Source organism: Saimiri boliviensis, chromosome 17 (assembly GCF_048565385.1).
Source record: "Saimiri boliviensis isolate mSaiBol1 chromosome 17, mSaiBol1.pri, whole genome shotgun sequence".
Lineage (NCBI taxonomy): Eukaryota > Metazoa > Chordata > Mammalia > Primates > Cebidae > Saimiri > Saimiri boliviensis.
The window spans coordinates 33942695-33963382 of record NC_133465.1 but is presented as its reverse complement, the minus strand read 5'-3'; the positions used below and the strand labels follow the sequence as shown (position 1 = coordinate 33963382).

At 41.6% G+C, this 20688-nt stretch overlaps 1 protein-coding gene across 1 annotated transcript; it reads right to left on the bottom strand.

Moving 5' to 3' along the window:
* Nucleotides 1–380: 380 nt before the first annotated feature.
* SRSF1 (serine and arginine rich splicing factor 1) lies at nucleotides 381–19586 on the bottom strand. The gene is made up of 5 exons (XM_003931341.4): nucleotides 19203–19586; nucleotides 18603–18787; nucleotides 18063–18235; nucleotides 8812–17862; nucleotides 381–5190 (listed from the first exon to the last, which is right to left on the bottom strand). The coding sequence occupies exons 1-4, from the start codon at nucleotides 19394–19396 to the stop codon at nucleotides 17668–17670; spliced, it is 747 nt and encodes a 248-aa protein (XP_003931390.1). The 5' UTR covers nucleotides 19397–19586; the 3' UTR covers nucleotides 381–5190; nucleotides 8812–17667.
* Between the last annotated feature and the right edge of the window lie 1102 nt (nucleotides 19587–20688).

Genomic DNA, 20688 nt, shown 5'->3' with positions numbered 1-20688 from the left:
ATTAGACCCTCAGCGGAGGGCAGAGGGCACGGCGGACACCCGGTTGTTCAGTCACTCCTGCACAGCATGGTCCCACCTCCAAATTGGGGGAAGCCCCTTCGACTTCGAGTGTCTCTTCCCTGTGGCATTTCCTCCCCGGCCGGCTATGATATGCATCTCAGGGCGAGACGGCCTTCCAACTCAAGCAGGGAATCCCACTGGGGTGCAGCCTCGGATCCTCCCAGCGTGGAGGGAAACACTTCCCACGCGTAGAGATGTCATTACTGGGTTATTCTTGGGTGAAGGGCTGAGCCTCCCCATCCTCCCCTTCACTCCAGGATAGGATGTGAAATTCTATCCCAACACCCCTCCTCTCCCGCCAAAAATAAAAACAACTGAGATAGTATAGACAAGAAATTATTTTAGTCCTTTAGTACAGTCTGTTTCCTTCTTCACCCCCAGAACAAAAATCGAACTTCTGGTTGGACAGCGTCAGGAGATGTCACTGAGGTGACCCCAGCCTCTGTTTGCAGTTCCAAGTCTTCCTTGTAGGCGTCCCTGCTACTGGAACTTTGTAGATGAGGAGCCTGTATGATGGTGTCCTGAACATTTCTATCCTTTCCTCACACAGAGGTAGCTACTGGGAATATCAGAGACAAGCTATTATTAAACAAGCGTCTCTAGTCCAAGACATCGCCTGTGGCAGGGAAATGAGGGGGCAGGCTGTATCAGTGATATTTCTGTAAACTCCGGTTTTAGAAAAAAATTCTTCAGATGGACACATTAAGACTTCAACGTTTTCCAAAACCGGCTGACTCTTATCCCCTCTAGACACTTCTAATCAAGGTCACCATCTCCAAAACTTCCCCCATACATACACAAGAAAAATATGGCTGCAGAATTCTACTGTAATAGAAAACCAAGGAGATAAAGTTATTTGACTGTGTGTTTTCTTTCCATCAACTAGACAAGTATACCCCCTCCCATTCTTTCCTCCCCTCAGTCACCAGAATGAAGGGGCTGGAAAACGTTGGTCTGGTTCCTTTTAGAGCTGATTCCCCATTGGATACTGCCTGGAGGCCTTGGGGATGAATGAGAAGTTCTGCAGTTTGGATCAGTAGCAGAAGCAGGTAACACATCAGAACCGGTCAGCCTAAGACAGGAGGGGACAGAAAATGATGAAAGAGTTTCTGATAAATTTCTCAGCTAAATTGCTATCGGTGACCCCCATGTCTCCTGTAAAGTCCAAACCTAAGGAATTAACTAGACAAATTAAAACCTTTATGTTCTTGCTCTGACTTTGGACAATGCAAGTCCTTTTATTTTCATTAATTGGATAGCAAATCTTCCCTGCCTTAACACACTCAAGGTCTCTGTGATGCACTACTCAGTTTTCCCCCTTCCCTGCATAGTCTCTCCTCCCTAGCTGCTGCCTTTCAAACTGGTAAAAAATGAAGCTTCAGGATTATGAAAACTGGTACTAAGTAAAGACATTATTCTAATGACAGTATCACTGGGCTCTCTTGAACTTATGATGCTGGGATCTAGAAACCCTTTCCCCGGCAATCTTTCACACAGCACCTCTGGGGAGGGGTTTCCCACTGACAGGAAACAGAGGTCAAATGAAAACAGTCCAGTTCTCATTACTGAAGAGTGGAGATTCAGAAGAATCACTTTTCTTGAGGAAAATGGCTAATTCTATTTCTATCCTTAAGACAAAACCAGAACTGATTACTCCTCAGACACCCTGAAAAAGAATTAATCTTTCAAGTTCAGATAAATTTTAAACACTGAGCTATTTTCCAGAAGGAAAATACTCAAAAGTTTGAAACAAGTACTCAAAAACAATCAGTTGCAACTGTTAGAGGAATATAATGAAACCAGTAGATCAAATGCTCCATCCCTACCTAGAAGGGGCTATTTCTACCTTCAGGACAGACAATTTCTCTAACCAAACAAAAAAGGAACCCTCTCCTTAAGTGAGCTTCCACAGACTATATACTGTGGTTTGGTCAAAAGAGAGCAGATGTTCAAACACAGTAAATTCATTCTGATTATTGTAAACAATTTTTAGTGAGTAAATGACATTACCTTCAGCCACGACGAATAAAGTGTCTAAGCCAAAAATACAATGTGCCTACATTCCCCCGAAACAAAAATCAGATCCCCAACTTGCCCTGTTCAGGTTCCTCTCTCCTCCTCCCACACTCCAAGTTGTATAACCTGTCACCTAACCTTTTAGGGCTTTTAGGGTCTCAGCTTCCTCATCTGGAAAATGAGAACAAAATATCTACCTCACAAATGGCCACCTGTGGATTTAATGAGAAATATATGTAAGAGGCTTAGAACATATTCCAGAAATAAAACAGATGTGAAGTAAATATTTTTATTGGTGCTATCCAGTGGTTCTAGATTAACTTTAGGGCTGGGAACTCTGCATATAAGCTCTGAGCCAGTTAATTATTCCTTTTACTGTCTCCAAGTGACAGGTTTTCTCCCATCCGTCTCTCCTTCAAAGAGTCCTAAGGTAACTGGGCAAAGGGATTAATGACACATAACAAAGGAAGATGCCTATCTGTTGTTCTAAACACAACTTTTAGTAAGCATTAGAGAGCAACAGGATATTTCCTTCCTAGTTTGGAGAGAATTTTAAAGTTCTGTGAACACACTGAGGATTTGGATTACAGACATAGAATCCTAGGAAAAGAAGGTATCTCTGCCACTATCAATTACCTGTAATTCTTACCAGGTAAGACTGGTCCATAAACTAAAACCCAAAAACTTTCAGTAGGGAATAGCTAGTTAGAAGCTTCAAACTGGCAAGTTAATGGAAAAACTCTATATGCAAAAAAGCCAGAACTGACAATTAACAAATAGCAAAAATCAAGATTGCAATATTTAGAAATACCGAAAAGAATTGGCCAGAAAAAGTAACTATCAGCCTCAATACAATCAGGAGAAAAAGCAACATATTTTCCCCAAAGTGACACCTCCCATCCCCCCTAAGTACTATAAACTCCTCAGGGAGAAAAGCGGAAGTTATCTCCTCACTGCCCAAACTGGATAACCACACTAAGGGCTTTGAAGTCATTTGCCATTGACCCATGTGGTCAGAAGTCAGGCTTGTTTCAATTCTACCACCTGAAGTGTCACCAGGAGTTATTTTAACTAGCAAGGTGAGGAAGGGGAAACAAAATTTTTTTCCCTGAATACCCATTTAAGTTCCTTGACAACTGGAACAAAGTCATAGAGAGCAAAATGGCAGTATAACAGATCTACCCATTTTCCTAGTAGACACTGAGTTCAACTGGTATTTGAGGGTTTTTAATTAAACCATTCTATTGTTTCTAAGAATATTCACACAATCCAAGACTTCAAAAATGAGTCTAAAGTCACGGAAATATATTTATCACCTTCACGCTTCTTGAAGGACACTGGCAAAAATCAACGCTAAACCAATCAGCTTCATCCAAAAAACATTTGCATAGAAATACTAACCTCCATTTTACAACTCTTTAATGACAGGGAAGAATATCCAACTAATAGAAAGTAAAATAGCATAGACCACAAGAAGGAAAGAAACGAAGACAAGTCAAAAATACACCAAGTAAGAAATTCAATACAACTGGAAAACAGAGGCACCAACATTTCTCCTTTGGACACCTGTTCCTTTCTGCCCTCAGATGCCCCAGGACAGGGCAATAGCTGAGCACGGAAAAAGTAGATAATTTAATAGGTCACACAAACTTGACGGGCCTGCACCAAACCACAAAGATTAGCTCAGTTACAGCATTGTGCTATTAGTCAAAAAATGAACTAAATCCCTACAGTTTCTAGGGTACAGAGGTGAACCTCTTCTCGTTGGATATAGCCTCCACCCCAAATACATTCCCCTAGTTAAGAGGGATGTAACGACACTAAACAGCATTGTTTGGTGTCATGTGTATCCATCTACATCACCAGAAAAAAAAATACTGTTACATGCAACAAAATTTACTAATTGTTAATGCCTGGCCAAAGGTTCTTGTGAAGAACAAGGCAGGGCAAAAACATGTTATCAAGTGAATACTCTATCCTACATTCAGTCATCTGGTCCAGGAATAAAAGCAGGTAAAGGGAACTGGTGGGCTGGTTGTTAAAGCTCTACACACGGACAACAGCTGTACTCAGCATTTACTCTTTACGCTGTGAATAACACATCAAGCTTACCTGCTGCTGTCCACAAATACTACTTAAAGCACTTCACCCTTGGTTGCCTGAGTAGTAGTGGCAGAAAGCTCTCTGCTAGGCCTGAGGGAAGACCAGAATTCCTAGAGGACAGGATAGATTTTGATCTGATGAACAATTATTAAGGTAAACAGGGAAGAATCTAGATTTTTTTCTTTGAAGTGCCTTTGGTCTCTAACAAAGCACACAAGGCTCTATTCAACTAGCTGACAGAAGTTAATTAGCCCTTTACCCTCAGGGCCTGACCCTGCCCTCGGCTAGCTTTTAGTTTTACTGACCTTACATAAGTCCCACCTCCTCAGCCTCCAGCTGTTTCCTCTTATTTCCCCAGCTTCCCCTTTCTTCCCACCTCTCCTTTCACTTTCTCCCCTTTCATTCAGAAATGAATGCTCAGAAAGCAGACAGCAAGCGGTCAACCTAAGTCAGTGAAAACACTTCCTGAGCACCTGGTACAAAGACCAGAAACACACTGTGGGTGTTGGAATACAGAATACGCGTTATTTCTGCCTTTTAGCAGTTTACACTTAAAAGGAGAAAGGCACCATATACTTACTCCTCACAATGAAAAGATATTTTCAGGCCAATTTATTTATAATATGGGACCAAAAATATCCCTTAGTGATACCTCTTGGGAACAAGAGGATTGTTTGCATCGGAACTGATGACTTTTACTCCTACAGTAACTTTCCTACGGTCTCCTACATAGCACATCTAGTGAAACTGATGCTGAAGCCTGAGGAAGCCCCATGCATCTTCTATACACTTTTACTTAGTTGAGGCGTTACATCGAGACCATGCTGGCCAGGTGAAACCCCAACTCTACTAAAAAAACATAAAAATTAGCTGGGCATGGTGGCACATGCCTGTAATCCTAGCTACCCAGGAGGCTGAGGCAGGAGAATCGCTTGAACCAAGGAGTCGGAGGTTGCAGTGAACCAAGATCATGCCACTGCACTCCAGTCTGGCAACAGAGTGAGACTCCATCTAAAAAAAAAAAAAAAAAAAAAAAAGAGAGAGAGAGAGAGAGAGACAAGAAAATCACATGAAGAGTCCAAGTTGGTATTACAATGTGTGATTAGTCTTCTCCTGAGAAAACAGAAAATTCAGGTAAACTTGACTATTAGAGGGTAGGTTTGGGGTTTGTTATAGGGATCTCCTTAACAATGGCTTAGGAGTTTTGAGATAAAACTCCCGCGGGAAACAAGGAGGACAAAGGGGCACAAGTCCACATCTCAAATCAGTAGGTTACTCTTAACTTAGCCGTTTCTCCCAGTGGCTTGAAAAGCCTTGGTAAACTCCCTGTCCTCCATGTCAAATGGAGGGCACTCAGATCAACAGCTCAGATATAGCCAGCCCCACATTCAGGCTGTGCTGAGAATTCCAACCTAGAAAGATGTAGTGAAGATTTCCAAAGGCCAGCCAGGACACCCTTTTCAGCTCATAATTAATTTTAATCATCTTGAATACTAAACAAAGACCTCTCTAATGTGGACTTTCCTTAGAAAAATGGCTCATGTGTAGAATTATCCCAGAACTATAATGGAAGCATTAGTATTTCAGTAATTACTGAGCACCTACTAAATGCCAGGAGCTATGTTAGCCACTAGGAATACTTCTAAGAATCTTCTCTGGTGAAGAAACCAAGATTCGCAAAGAAATAATTATAAAACAGTTACAGACATTTGTACAAAATGCTTAAGGAGCACTAAGAAGGAAAATTTTAAAGGGCTATTTGTTCTATTTGTTTTCACATAAGTGATAGTTTTAAGACTGTAGATTACCAACTAGAGTTGCTGAATACAAAAACTGATACCTGAAAGGTTGTATATGTAGGCTAAATATAATGCAAACATTTTTATTGGAAACTGGGTTACCACATACTGGCTTTTAAAATTCATCTTCCTAGAGTGGGTAATTCTTGTGGATTTGTTACTAATACAAATGTAAGTGTATACTCAGCTCTCAACACAAATGCAGATGTTTTAAACATTTATCCATTCCCAGGTTCTTTTCTATGCTGGGTTTTGTTTGTTTGTTTGTTTGTTTTTGTGGGGCTGCTACATAGTTACTGAGTGGCTAGCCAGGCCCCAGCCACTGTGTGACCAGCTGTCCTCCTGTGGGGCCAGCAAAAGAGGGTAAGGGCTTCTCTGAGACCTGGCTGTGCACTGCATGCTGGAAAGCCAAGCTAGTCATCCCACTTTTTTGCTGCCAGGCTCTGGACTATGGCCACTGTGACTAGATGTAGTCCTACTCTAGAACTCTCAGCACTCAGGGTAAGAACATGGATCAAAGACAGCACCATGGGACACCCTGCTGGCATCTGGTAGATATGACAGGTGTTTTTTACTTGGTTCAGACTTTTCTCTCCCTGAAGCCTCCCAACTGGAAAAGGCAGGCTAGCTTTAAAAAGCAATGTAGTAGTAAAACAAAAAGAATTTCTCATCACAAGGCCAGGATTCAAGTTTTGGGCCTGCTGCTTTAACATCGCTGAGCCTATTTCCTCAAACTGCAAAATGAGACTAAGTACTACTTGAGCATTAAAATGAGCCCAAGTGCTTTATAAAAAGTTAGCTATCATTTTCATTAAGAAAGATCAGGACTAGGCACAGTGGCTAATACCTGCACTTTGAGAAGCCAAGGTGGGAGGACTGCTTGAGCCCAGGAGTTCAAAACCAGACTGAGAAACAGGGCAAAACCCTGTCTCTACAAGGAAAAAGAAAAATTAGCTGGACATGGTGGTGCATCTGTGTAGTCCCAGCTACTCAGGAGGCTGAGGTGGGAGGATCACTTGAGCCCTGGAGGTCAAGGCTTCAGTGAACTATGATGGCACCACTGCATGCCAGCCTGGATAACAGCGAGAGCCCGTCTCCAACAACAAAGATCAGGTATCTGTCCTCTGGCTTTGCATATTCCCTCAAAATAGTCCATTTAAAAAGGTAGCAAGGGCATAAACCTTTGAGGTTACTATTCTAAGAATATGCCTGATCTGACTGGAAGAACAGCATCTCAGATCTAAGCTATGTGGCACACCTGCCTAAGATTTCAATAATGTATTTATTCACAAACATTTGTTAAGGTACAGGTACTAGCATTCTGGGCATCTTGGAAGAAATGTCAAAGTTAAAAACAGCCTTTGCTCTCAGTTTACTATGTAGCTGAGGGAAACAAAACATACACGTGAAACTAGAGAGCAGCTTGGCCAGGCGCAATAACTCAGGCCTGTAATCTCAGCACTCTGGGAGGGTGAGGCGGGCCAATCACCTGACTTCAGGAGTTCAAGACCAGCCTGACCAACATGGTGAAACTCCCATCTCTACTAAAAATGCAAAAAGTAGCTGGGTGTGGTGGCAGGCACCTATAATGCAAGCTACTCGGGAGGCTGAGGCAGAATTGCTTGAACCCAGGAGATGGAGGTTGCAGTGATGAAGCCGAGATCACGCCACTGCACTCCAGCCTGGGTGACAGAGTAAGACTTCATCTCAAAACAAACACACACACATACACACACACACACACCAGAACAGCTTAAAGGCAAAATGTGAGTGCATGCACATGACACACTTTTAAAAACATGCTGAAAAGCAAAGCAGAAACAATGCAATTAGTTCAAGAACGCTCCAGTCATTAGGTGTGATCATGAAGGGGTGGAATTTCTAATGGTAAAAGGAATAGGGCTGCTTATGGGATTTAGAGTGTGGGGTGTTAAAATGGATGAATGTTGGGTCCCTTGGTTTTTAGAGAATTGTTTAAGCTAGCTGATCCTATAATCCTAAAGACCAGGGTCAAGGTCCTGAAGTAATGTTTAAGACTCCCAACTCAAGGAATAATATACATACTATCTAGTCTCTTCACAATAAATACATTATGTATTAATCCCTTTATGAAGAGTTACCAAAAAAAAAAAGCCAACAAAATGATTCCATCCCATTGAATATGCAGGAATTATCATTGAGGCAGTACCACTGAATTCAGAGGCAACTTAAAGCCTCCTCTGTAATATGCATAAGAGAATGCTTGAAAAAGGACACCCAGGAGGCAACTGCTTCATCTTTTAGGAGACAATGCCATCAATTCTTGATGATCTGTATTAAAAGTGTACACAGCTAGGCTGGGCGCGGTGGCTCAGCCTGTAATCCCAGCACTTTGGGAGGCCGAGGCGGGTGGATCACGAGGTCGAGAGATCAAGACCATCCTGGTCAACATAGTGAAACCCCGTCTCTACTAAAAATACAAAAAACTAGCTGGGCATGGTGGCGCGTGCCTGTAATCCCAGCTACTTAGGAGGCTGAGGCAGGAGAATTGCCTGAGCCCAGGAGGCAGAGGTTGCGGTGAGCCGAGATCGCGCCATTGCACTCCAGCCTGGGTAACGAGAGCGAAACTCCGTCTCAAAAAAAAAAAAAATGTGTACACAGCTTACACCACCACATTTTTTACTTTGCAAGACCAATTCTGGAGGCAACATTTACTTTTCCAATTACACGTGGACTCAGGCTAGCATTTAAATTAGCTCAGATTTCCTGGCTTTACCTCTGAGGAGTTATTGGTATTAAAATACCTTCTCCAGTATTTCACCCAGTTAACGAACAGCTTGTGAAATAGACTTACAGTGCTTTGCTTTTAGGGAATACTTAGTTCTTTCCATCTTGCCAATCAATATTAAACTGTAGGCACTGCATTTAGCCCATTGGGAAATATGGATTCAAGTTCCTGGGTCTGTAGAGTTAAAAAATACATATATTTATGAAATCAACTGGGGCAGGGGAAGATGTGATTGAGAACAGGATAAACTGGAAAGGTAGAATATAACCCATTGTTGATTCATATTAAGGGAGTGACATGTTTTAGGAAGCTTTGACTTGATAGCCAGTGTGAAGACACTGAGTCACTAAAACCAGCTTTAACATTTCATTAATATGAATTTGAGTACAGACAAAAATGCTGACATGGTGATTGGAGATGGGAAGACAAATCCAACAACATTTGGAAGAACTCTATTTGGCAAGCAAACAAATCTATAGGTTATAATAGATGCAACAACACCCTGCAGACAAAATTTAACTATCGCCTTGCTGCAAATTTACTACTTTTGGAGTACAGAAGATCTATTTGAGTTTTCCTTGGAATGTTTGTTGCACTGCTAACAGTTTACATTTCTAGCCTTAAGATGTGGATGTCCTACAGGCGTGGTGGCTCATGTTTGTAATCTCAGCACTTTGGGAGGCAGAGGTGGGTGAATCACTTGAGGTCAGGAGTTTGAGACCAGCCTAGCCAACATAGTGAAACCATCTCTACTAAAAATACAAAAATTAGCTGGGCATGGTGGCAGGTGTAATCTCAGCTACTCAAAAGGATGAGGCAGGACAATAATCACTTTAACCTGGGAGGTGGAGGTTGCAGTGAACTGAGATTATACCACTCCACTCCAGCCTAGGCTAGAGTGAGATCCCATGCCAAAAAAAAGTGGATGTCATTCTTGGTGTTTAGTATTTTGTAGCTCAAATTTCTAGACATGCTACTATTTAGATAGAAAAGATTCACCAAGGACTTCCCGGTTCTACCTAAAGGTTATACCTTCCCTTTTGTTTGACTGATCCAACAGTCCATTTCTATGTATTAAGGCTTAATTGTTGTAACTTGAAAGTTTATCCCAAGATGACATATAAAGGCCCCTCTAATACAGAGCACCTAAGGGAACAATCTGCCATGGTTTTTGTTAGCACTTTTCTTTCTACAAAGATATTCTAAATTTTATTTGCACAGTATGTGGCTGCGGACTGTATTTTCAAGTTATTTAAAAATTATCAAAGGGATATTTTCTTATGCCAGCCAAGGTTGACAAAAATAAAAAAAAAAAATTATCAGGCCGGGTGCGGTGGCTCAAGCCTGTAATCCCAGCACTTTGGGAGGCCGAAGCAGGTGGATCACGAGGTCAAGAGATCGAGACCATCCTGGTCAACATGGTGAAACCCTGTCTCTACTAAAAATACAAAAAATCAGCTGGGCATGGTGGCGCGTGCCTGTAATCCCAGCTACTCAGGAGGCTGAGGCAGGAGAATTGCCTGAACCCAGGAGGCGGAGGTTGCGGTGAGCCGAGATCGCTCCATTGCACTCCAGCCTGGGTAATTAGAGCAAAACTCCGTCTCAAAAAATAAATAAAAATAATAAAATAAAATAAAGTAAAAATTATCAAAGGGACCAGAGCTAACATTTACAGGATCAAGGACAGGCTTCAATCTAGTTAGTGCCCTTTGAGCTGTCAATCCAATTTGCAACAAGGCTACTAGTTAACAGTAACCACCTTCTGTAGCCTTCCTTACTACATTGTTAACTTAGAGGCAGGGAAATCCCTACCGTGTAAACTTATTCCTCCCCGACCCCTCAACCAAGTAGGCCACTTTGTCCACTTTTAGTGCCTTATTCTTCTAAGTAGACCGATTTTCTAAATTAATGTTTTACGGCCAGTGGTCCAGTCCTACATCTGTCCTCTGGATGACTAAATCCCATCAAGGGGCCTAAAAGGTTTAGCATTCTCAATGATAATTTATACTTTAAACAGGAGACAAGTTTGTGTCCTTTCCCTTTTTTATAAAAGAAACCTGGGAAGAAATGGGTAATGGGAATGACAAATACAGTTAATTCTCAGTTAACTTTCAGTTGTTAATATGGCATTAACCATTGTGTGTACTGACTTTCTGATCACAAGATAACATGCTACTTGGGGCCTGGAAAATAGAAAACAGCTAAATTGACATATAAGTAGGATGTTAAGACAAACTTTAAGAACCTCTTAGTAATACTGAGAAAGATCATCACTCCTGAAACTGTCACACCATGAAAACAAACTACAGGTCTCTGAGAGCATATTCATTTCTTCTAGTTCATAACCAAATTGCTACACCTAGATTTTTTTTCTCCAGCACACCTAACTCCTGTTCTCAATTCTCACATTCATGGTCTTATTATTCCATAGCTGGACAAGATAGGCAGAGATACAAGCAGACTTGTGTCTTCCACATTTTTAGTCCCAGAACCCAGATTTATTTTTCTGTTACAAAAATCAGTACCTGTAAGGTAAACTCTACTGAAAACCTAAACAGATGCATAAGCTGAAAAGGAGAATTTTGCACAAAAGATGGGAAGACAACGGTAAAGTTACAAGAAAACTTACCCAAACCATCTAACTTTAGAGCTGATACAGAGGGTCAAGTTAGTTAGCTGGTGCCCACTGTTGTACATATTTACAGTAGGGATAGTTTCCTGCTTAATTTTGTGTTATAGCTCCCTCTGGTGGCTAAGCGATTTTCCCTAGCACTTAACTCCAATGGAGAGCAGTACAGTATGTTGTAAAATAAGACTTATTTCTACAAATTGTTTTCGTTCAAAGTGCATTTGGTGGGGATGAGTACAGCATCCTAGAGAGGCCGTTTCCACTATCTTCACATCCACAGTTCAGTAAGACAGTTCTACAAACTGTTTTTGTACAAAGTGCATTTGGTGGGGATGAGCATAGCATCCTAGAGGCTGTTTCCACTATCTTCCTATGTCCACAGTTCTACCAATAGTGGACAGACACTTACAAAGTTGTATGGTGACAAAAGTTTGAGGCTTTTTAACCTGATGCTTGAGTTTTTGTTTTGTTTTGTTTTGAGACGGAGTTTCGCTCGTTACCCAGGCTGGAGTGCAATGGCGCCATCTCGGCTCACTGCAACCTCTGCCTCCTGGGTTCAGGTAATTCTCCTGCCTCAGCCTCCTGAGTAGCTGGGATTACAGGCACACACCACCATGCCCAGCTAATTTTTTTGTATTTTAAGTAGAGACGGGGTTTCACCATGTTGACCAGGATGGTCTCGATCTCTTGACCTCGTGATCCACCCGCCTCGGCCTCCCAAAGTGCTGGGATTACAGGCGTGAGCCACCGCGCCCGGCCCAATGCTTGAGTTTTATCTCCTTTTATCATCCAGCTGAACTAGGTGTTGTTTTGCTTACCTAAATAGTAAATTTATGTAAAGTCATGTAAGACTTTTCACTCCCTGAAATCCCAGCCTAGCATCTATTAAAATGTTATAAATTACAAAGGTTATATCTGCCTAAATTAACTTCCATATGACAAAAACTCATTTATTCAATTTTTATTCTGTGCACTAATGATGCATGGGAGTTCTTATAATAATAATAAAAAAATCCTTCTCTTGATCACTACAAGCTGACAACCACCCTAAGGGTTGTTAGGCATTAGCTTTCAAAGCTACCAAGAAGCACTCCAAAGGTCTCAATCACAGGAGTTAAGTACTGGCTTAAGTACACTATAATCTCTTGGGGTTTATGTTTAAAGCAAAAGTTCCTTTGCCAGCACTATTATTTATTCAATTGACAATCACAATAGACACAATGAACAGATGTTTCCTTGTAATCTCTTTACTTCATGCCAATCCCAGCTTTTCCTATAGGATCTCATTGATCAATGTTCCTTCAAGTATTAATACAGAAACCATTACCTCAAAAGAATGTTGTACACTCTAGGATGGCCAAGTATTTGCTTCAATAGGATTAACTGTTGAGTCCACTATTACAACAGAATGTAAAAAAAATGTGGGTCATACCTTTTTTTCTTGTGGCTGCTTCAGCCTAAAAAGATGTGGGAACTTAAAATTCAATCAATAAAGGATTCACAACAGGTTTTTCAGTCAAGATACCCCAATTAAGATGAAAGCATTAAGCCTGTGTATGCTAGTACAGTTCCTATAATCCCTTATACAAACTCTTTGGGGACAGACATACCTTGGATTCAGAGCTATATGCACTTTGTAAGATACATATATACTCGTATTAAACAACACCCTCAGCAAAGTCTGTGGCAACTGTGCAATGCATAATGAAGTACAACAGGAAACAGTTTAGTCACACTAAGTGCAAAATGAAGGCATCAATTCTAGTCAGGTTTCACATTTAATTAGCTCAACAACAGAAAATCTTTTCAGTTTTGTTTGGATTTCAGAAAATGGGTAAGAGACTGTAATCTGTTTTCTGCATTTGCACTCTTCATACTGTGATGGAAATAAGTCAGAGTGGTTATGTTACAACAGAACTTCAGTCTAACAGTTTTTCATCTTTTAATACTATTTGTGGTAAATACATATATATATATATATATATATAACTTACTTGCAATTTAAATTACAAAATTCATATACAAAGTAAGCAAAAAGGCACACATAAGAAATTCACCTTGACCACAGAAATGTGAAAACACCAGCCCTAATGAGCAAGACAATGTTTCAAAGACAACACCGAGAAAAGTTGAGATTCTACAATAAATCATATTAAATGCAAACACTATGATGTGCAGACGTGAGCACTCAACATTATTTACTGAAGCACAGAACTTAAGAAAAAACCGTTTTAAATGAGGGGAATCTATTCACATTCCAAATAACGTTTTTAAAAATATTAAACTTAGTTTTAGAAACAAAATTCAGATCCCAAACAATCAGGAACCAGAAAATGGGTTTCTTACCTTTTGTTTCCAGTAGGATGTGGGCTGAACAGCAAGGTGGGTTATTCAATCTGATGTTATGAAAAGCAATTGCTTCTTAAAGAGACTTAAGTTTTTCCTTGGTTAGAAAATAATTATAGGCTCCCTACAATATTCTAAGGGGACATAAATAGGGAGAAGAGGAAAGTCCAAGACAGCTTTTGAGTTTCAAAAGGGTGTAACTTTCTTCTAACAATTGCCAATACGGATAGAGACCTAAAGGTCCACTATAAACAGGAGCAGTCCATACTTCCCATCACAGCTTTTAGCCATCTGCTCATCTTAACTACAAAATCTATGCCCCTTTACCTTTCATTAACAAACACTGTCCTATCCATAGAATATTCAAATACAGCCTATATAACATGGAGTATTTTCTCTTTCAATTTGAGGTTAGAATTACTCTTTTAGTAGAGCACATCTTTCAACTTAAAACATTCACAAACTTGAGTGAAGGTCATTTACATATTTTGGTTGTTTCTAAAACATCCAATGAACACAAATAACCAAAGTTTGCTTAAGCCTAGCTCACATTTACCTTTCCAAATTATTAATCATTTATTTTCCCTTTAATCTGATGAATTTCTAAAATGTTCTACACATGAAACAGAACTTAGAACTTCAAGAATGTCATGTAAAATTATTCAAATTTTAAACAGTAAATCTTTCTGCCTTTTGGCCATTATATTGAATTCTTACATAAAAAGAGCTACATCCTTAATACATTTACACTAAGTGCTTTACTTAGTGACTAATTCTGCATTGAACTTAGCATCCCCTTACTGACATTCCACAAGGTTCATCATAATCTACTGGCTGGGGTGACCTCACACAAATATCTTAGAGTCCCTTTCTTTCACTACTAAGATTATTTCTAATTTTCCCTAGGTTTTGAATTGTCACCTGAATAATCACCTTAAATTCAGCTTTCAACTATAATTAGCACCCAAGGGAAACGTAAAGTCTAGTTATTTTGGGTGCATAAGAGTGATTTGATGGTTGTGACTAGTTAGGAAATGAGATTTTAGGTCCCTTCCCCCAAGGGGCTGTCAGTAGACAAATACAAAAAGCAGCAGACAACAAGTTTTAACAACTGCTTTGGTAGAGAACACCGAAGTTTCAGGTACAAAATAATCTTATGGTTGAGAACGGCTTATAAGGCAATTCTAAATGCCCAGCTTTTTTACTAGCAACGATTCATCCAAATAAGTTAATCTTGTGCACTCTTCCTTTCAAAAAAGAAATGACTTGTGTTAAAAGTTCCACAGGCCAAGCTCGGTGGCTCACACCTGTAGTCTTAACAGAGGTGGGCAGATCACTTGAGGCCAGGAGTTTCAAGTCCAGCCTGGGTAACATGAAGAAAACTCATCTCTGCTAAAAACACAAAATTAGCTGGACGAGGTGGCACACACTTGTAATCCCAGCTACTCGGGAGACTGAGGCAGAAGAATCACCCAAACCCAGGAGGCGGAGGTTGCAGTGAGCCCAGATCACACCACTGCATTCCAGTCTGGGCAATAGAGCTAGACTCTCTGCCTCAAAAACAAAAACCAGTTCTAATAATACATCTGTGCTGATGTTAACATTTAATACTTACCTTTTTTTGAGCTGAGTTTGAGAATATCAAAACTATCTCCAAGTGAACATTAATTTACCAGCCATCAACCAATTTTGCACAAAAGCCTGCTGCCTATATGACTACCAGAAAATATGCAGCATCTGTAGTTTTTAAATCACTTTATAACAAAGTAGAGAAGCTTATGTTTCAGATGCTAGATCCACCCCCCACCATCATTTACCATGTTACATATACAAATGCCTTATTCCCCTTTTGCCTTCCCCTGAAGACTTTTACAATTAACAATAAAAGATAGCTAATACCATTAGATTGCCTTTTAAGAACTTTTAATTTGCTAACATATAAACACAAGAGTCAAAATCTTATCTTACTTAACAATTTAAAGATTAACTGATAGACCCAGTTAGAATCTTACATGAAGAGGAAAAAGGACAACCATGCATAGTTTTTTAAAAAATGTTTATTTTTTCAAAGAAAAATGGCAATAGCCAATTGGAAACCTACTTATTCTTCAACTCCAATTTTGTTTTCTTTAAATTTAGAAGTGACTTACTGATTTACTATTTTAAACAAACCCCCCCTTTCCCCTTTAAATGTTTACCATCTACTCGTGCTGAATCCTTCCAAGGAGATTGCTCCAGCGTTTATCTCCAGGTCCTCGCTTTGCTCCTTTTACCAAAAAATGCAAAACACAATTCCATCGTGCATCTTAAGGGCTCCAATCGTCAAAAATAGGAAAAAAAAAATCTTTGGAATAGCCAATTAAGTTGAATAAAAAAATCCACACGAATGCGGTTTGGTTGGGGCAGGAATCCACTCCTATGTTCCTGGTAATCTGATCCCGCTCCATGAATCCTGGTAATTCATCCTCCCTATCCTATCCACATTATGATTTGAATCCAATGATCCAGCTCCAAGGATTGGGATCCAGTGAGCCCTCTCCAATCCAAACCTTTATAACCAGCAAAACCAAAAAAGAGGAGGCAAAACGTTAGATACTGTAATCAAAAAAGGTTTCTGGGGAATGATGAGTTATGTCAGTCATCAGTTTAACAGATGCACATCAATAACTATCAAATTCCCCAAAACAAGTTTCTGAATGGTGTTCAGATAAATTTTAGAAACTTAATCATTATAGAGACTAATTGGAAGAAGCATCTTATATTTACAGTTCAACTGATAATGCCAACACTTGTTACTGTACAGCGTATTACAGGTTTCGTGGTTGCAAGAAGTTATGTAATTTAAGTTTACTGGCATTGCTACCCACCTAAGTCTAAAACTAAATCTAATGCTCCCATTTGCAATTTAATTTGTAAATTAAAGTGTTTTAAACATATGAATCAATTATGAATATTAAAGGGGAAGGTGAGACCTAAGTATTCCCAACTAGATTATCTACACCAATACATTGGAACTCTATTATTTTGCTTTCATTTTGTCTTAAAAAAATGAAATAGCAACGCTCTATCAGTCACACAGAGGACATGCAGATTTAGCAGTATTGATATTATACTCTATCTTGTTGGATTTAAAGACACCCTGTACCCACATGTACACCAACAGCAGGTCACACATTAACAGTTGTAACTAAGCACTGTGACAAATTAGCCAGTTCTTCCCACATTAGTCCCTATTATAACAAAAATGGGGGGAAGGGAGCAAAATAAGTTGCTACAAAATGGGCAACATAATTTCGCCACAATTGCCAAGGTTTAAAGAGCACAGCAATTGTAGCTAAAGATAACTGAATAAAACATTCAAATGTTTTAAGGAAAATGTATATAATCATTTTTACCCCCTGCCTTTTAGTATAAGGTCAATACTGCCAATTTCATCTGTGACAATAGCACTTGGAGTCATACCATTGCCTCCATTATTGATCTGATCCTCCTCAATCCTCCTTTTGACAATCCTAAAATGATTGAAATGTGCTCCACAATCCTTAATCCAAAGCATTCTTAATCCATCTCTTCAGATATGTCTACAGAAAGACACATGAAAAGCAAGATAAACATAAGAACTTCCCCAGGTAAGATAACCACAAACACCCCCAACATCCCAGTTCACACAAATCAGGGCAGAATAGACATTTACACAATATCACAGTCTGAAGAGTATGGAGTTAACTAAATTTAAACAATCCTGTCTATGACATCACTTAAAATACAATTTATCAAAGACACGAGGGGAATGTAGATGTTAGGAGCAAAGGGGTATTACAAGAAAGCAATTCAACACTTTAGCCCATTCTGAACAAAAACAGTTTGAATTAAAAAATGAAAAGATTGTACTGAATAAAGGAAAACTGTATACAACATGGGTTCTACAAAAAGTGTCACCAATCATCTTATGTACGAGAGCGAGATCTGCTATGACGGGGAGAATAGCGTGGTGATCCTCTGCTTCTCCTTGGGGAGTAACTGCGACTCCTGCTGTTGCTTCTGCTACGGCTTCTGCTACGACTACGGCTTCGAGATCGAGATCTTCCATAACTTGGACTTCTGGGCCCATCAACTTTAACCCGGATGTAGGCAGTTTCTCCCTATTGGATAGACAGAACTTTCCATTGAAAGATCTAAGCTTTCACCTAGCTTCAGGCATGCTGAATGAATACAATGTAACTAAAACCAGAAATCTGGTAATTTACTTGGACTCCCTTGCCTGAATCCTTACCTTCAAATTCCACTGTTAAGACCACTGTATCCAATTCTGGTCAAAAAAAAGAATAAGTGCATAACCTACCTCATGGGATCTAAACTTAGTGTTATCCAGTTTTCGAACTGCATAGGTCATATCTTCTTTCCGTACAAACTCCACGACACCAGTGCCATCTCGGTAAACATCAGCATAACATACATCACCTGCTTCACGCATGTGATCCTTTAAATCCTGCCAACTTCCACTTGGAGGCAGTCCTGAAAAAGTGATTTTTTTCTTCTTAGTATCAATTATCTTAAATTTCACGTTAAGCTGATAAGGTACATTAGGACAAAGAGTACTTTAAAATACTTAATAGTTGTACTTAAGTGATACCAGGTAAAGAGCTGGTAAGATTCTGGAATCCAGAGTCCAAAATTATTTGTAACGGATCTTCGTGTCTAGTACCGCAACCTAATTTGGTAAATCACCACAGCAGCAATCCTCGTTTATTAAATTCACCCAAAAACTAAAGCAATTTAAGACCTAGCATGAAAAATTTGCAATTGTTAAACCGGTCACGCAAGAGAAAATTTTTAAGTAGCTTCCGTCCCTTCACATCGACCGCACAACCAGTAAACTTACCGGAGACAACCACTCTGTTTTCAGACCGCCTGGATGGGGGGCCGTAGCGACCTCGCGGAGCTCCGCCACCTCCACCCCCGCCGCCTCCTCGGCCTGTTCCACGGCCGCTTCGAGGAAACTCCACCCGCAGACGATATCCATCGTAATCATAGCCGTCGCGACCATACACCGCGTCTTCCGCGTCCCTGCGGGATCGTAGAGAGTAAAAGGCATGAGAAACCAGGAGGAGACGATCGCTCAGTCGGGAACCAGCGAACCCCCCGCACATGCGCACCCGACGTGGAAGAGCCCACATGCGCCGCATAATGGGAATGGCCCCTCCCCCACCCAGAAACACGCCAGGCTCCCAGCCACTACACCAGCCCTCAGCGCCTCAGTTTCCCGCTCCAGCCTGCGAATGGGCTCCGGGGACGTCCAAGGCGAGGCGCCAGAGAAGCCACACCAACTCAGCTCCTCACTCGACTCCTGCATGGGCGATACGGTCTCGCCCCAACCTCGCTAAGAGCCCCCCGCCTCCCCGTTCTCTCTGTTAAGGCCTTGGAGTCTTCCCCGACTACTCGGACCTATTTCCTCAAGGCTGCAAGCCCCATGCCGCCTCACCGCGGGTCCTCGAACTCAACGAAGGCGAAGGGCGGTCCCCCGCGGCGATTCTTGAGGTCGATGTCGCGGATAGCGCCGTATTTGTAGAACACGTCCTCAATGTCCTTGGTTCGGATGTCTGGAGGTAAGTTACCCACGTAGATGCGGCAATCGTTGTTCCCTGCGGGGCCACGAATCACACCACCTCCCGACATGGCGGCGACGAAAAGCGCGGACTCGAGAACAGGCCTTCCCACCAAGCCTAGCGCACAGCAGAGCGAGCCCGCAGCGGCACCACGTCTCCCGCGGCCCCTCCAAAATGGCGCCTTTATCAGCTCGGCGCACGGATATGGGGGGGAGACAGAGGAAGAGAAGCGGAAGGAAACAGCGATTCGATTCCAACACGCACGCGCGGGAGCGCAACGGGTGCTGCGAAGACTACGCTCAACGCACGCGCACGCACGCGCGACGTCACCCTCCGCACGAAGGGGAAAAAAAAGTCCCCCGCTTTCCCGGCTTGGGGTGGTTTGCGAATAGAGGGACTAGCCGTTTGGTAAAAGTTAAATAAAGAACTCTCGCCAAAGGAGCTAGTCTTCCAGGTCGGGTCTTGAAGGACAGTCAATTTCCCCAGGAATGAGGATCTCTGAAAGCAACTCGGCGCCTTGAAAGGACTTGGTGAAACCTAGCCTAGAGCCTTGTCCCACCATGCTCTGCGGCGATAACTGCCTTTGGCGGGAAAGAGCCTCGGGGGCGGGGCCAAAGGGGGAGGGACCGGGCGGTTGCTCCGGAAACCCAGGCATCCTTGAGAGTCTAGTTCCGAGCTGAGTTGCCGTTGGCGAGCTGGGGCGTTGGTTAGTCTTCCCTCCCCTCCTGCGGACAGAGCGTGGCTGCTTAGACAATTAGATTTGTCTAATTTAGCAAAACCGATTTCGATTCCTAAATAAATCCTCTTCCCCAGAAGTACCGTTCCACCTTCTGGTCAGAACTTTGCATAGCTCAGTTCAGCACTCCTTGTGCTAGTCGCGGTGGGTGGGTAGTACCCCGACCGGCAACCTGGGACTAGCCATCCGGAGCGGACGAAAACACCGTACCGCCTCTGGGACCCACACCTCGGTGTCTCTTGGTAATCGCCTATCCGTGGGACTAGCGCAGAAGACTTGCAAAATTAATTGTTTCTGTTGTTTTCTTTCAAATAACGAGAAGGAAGAAGGGGTGCCTGTGTGCAGTCCTGGTTTCAAAAGTTTTCCCCAAAAGGTACTGATACACCAGCTTTTGAAACTGCCAGTCCTCTCAGCTAATAAAATGGAGCAAAGTGGATGTGAGAACCGTAACCACTAGAGACCGTGGTTGCTACTCAGGACTGTGATCCTACTTGCCTGCAGTCTTAGGAGATAACTTTTTTTTTTTTTTTTTTGAGACGGAGTTTCGCTCTTGTTACCCAGGCTGGAGTGCAATGGCGCGATCTCGGCTCACCGCAACCTCCGCCTCCTGGGTTCAAGCAATTCTC

What these genes read in the sequence shown, in the direction of transcription:
- SRSF1 (XM_003931341.4), bottom strand. Translation starts at nt 19,396, where the DNA reads ATGTCGGGAGGTGGTGTGATTCGTGGCCCCGCAGGGAACAACGATTGC. An exon ending in GTTGAGTTCGAGGACCCGCG is followed by an intron (nt 18,788 to 19,202) that starts GTGAGGCGGCAT and finishes ACGATCCCGCAG; the next exon opens with GGACGCGGAAGACGCGGTGT. An exon ending in CTAAGTTTAGATCCCATGAG is followed by an intron (nt 17,863 to 18,062) that starts GTAGGTTATGCA and finishes TCTATCCAATAG; the next exon opens with GGAGAAACTGCCTACATCCG.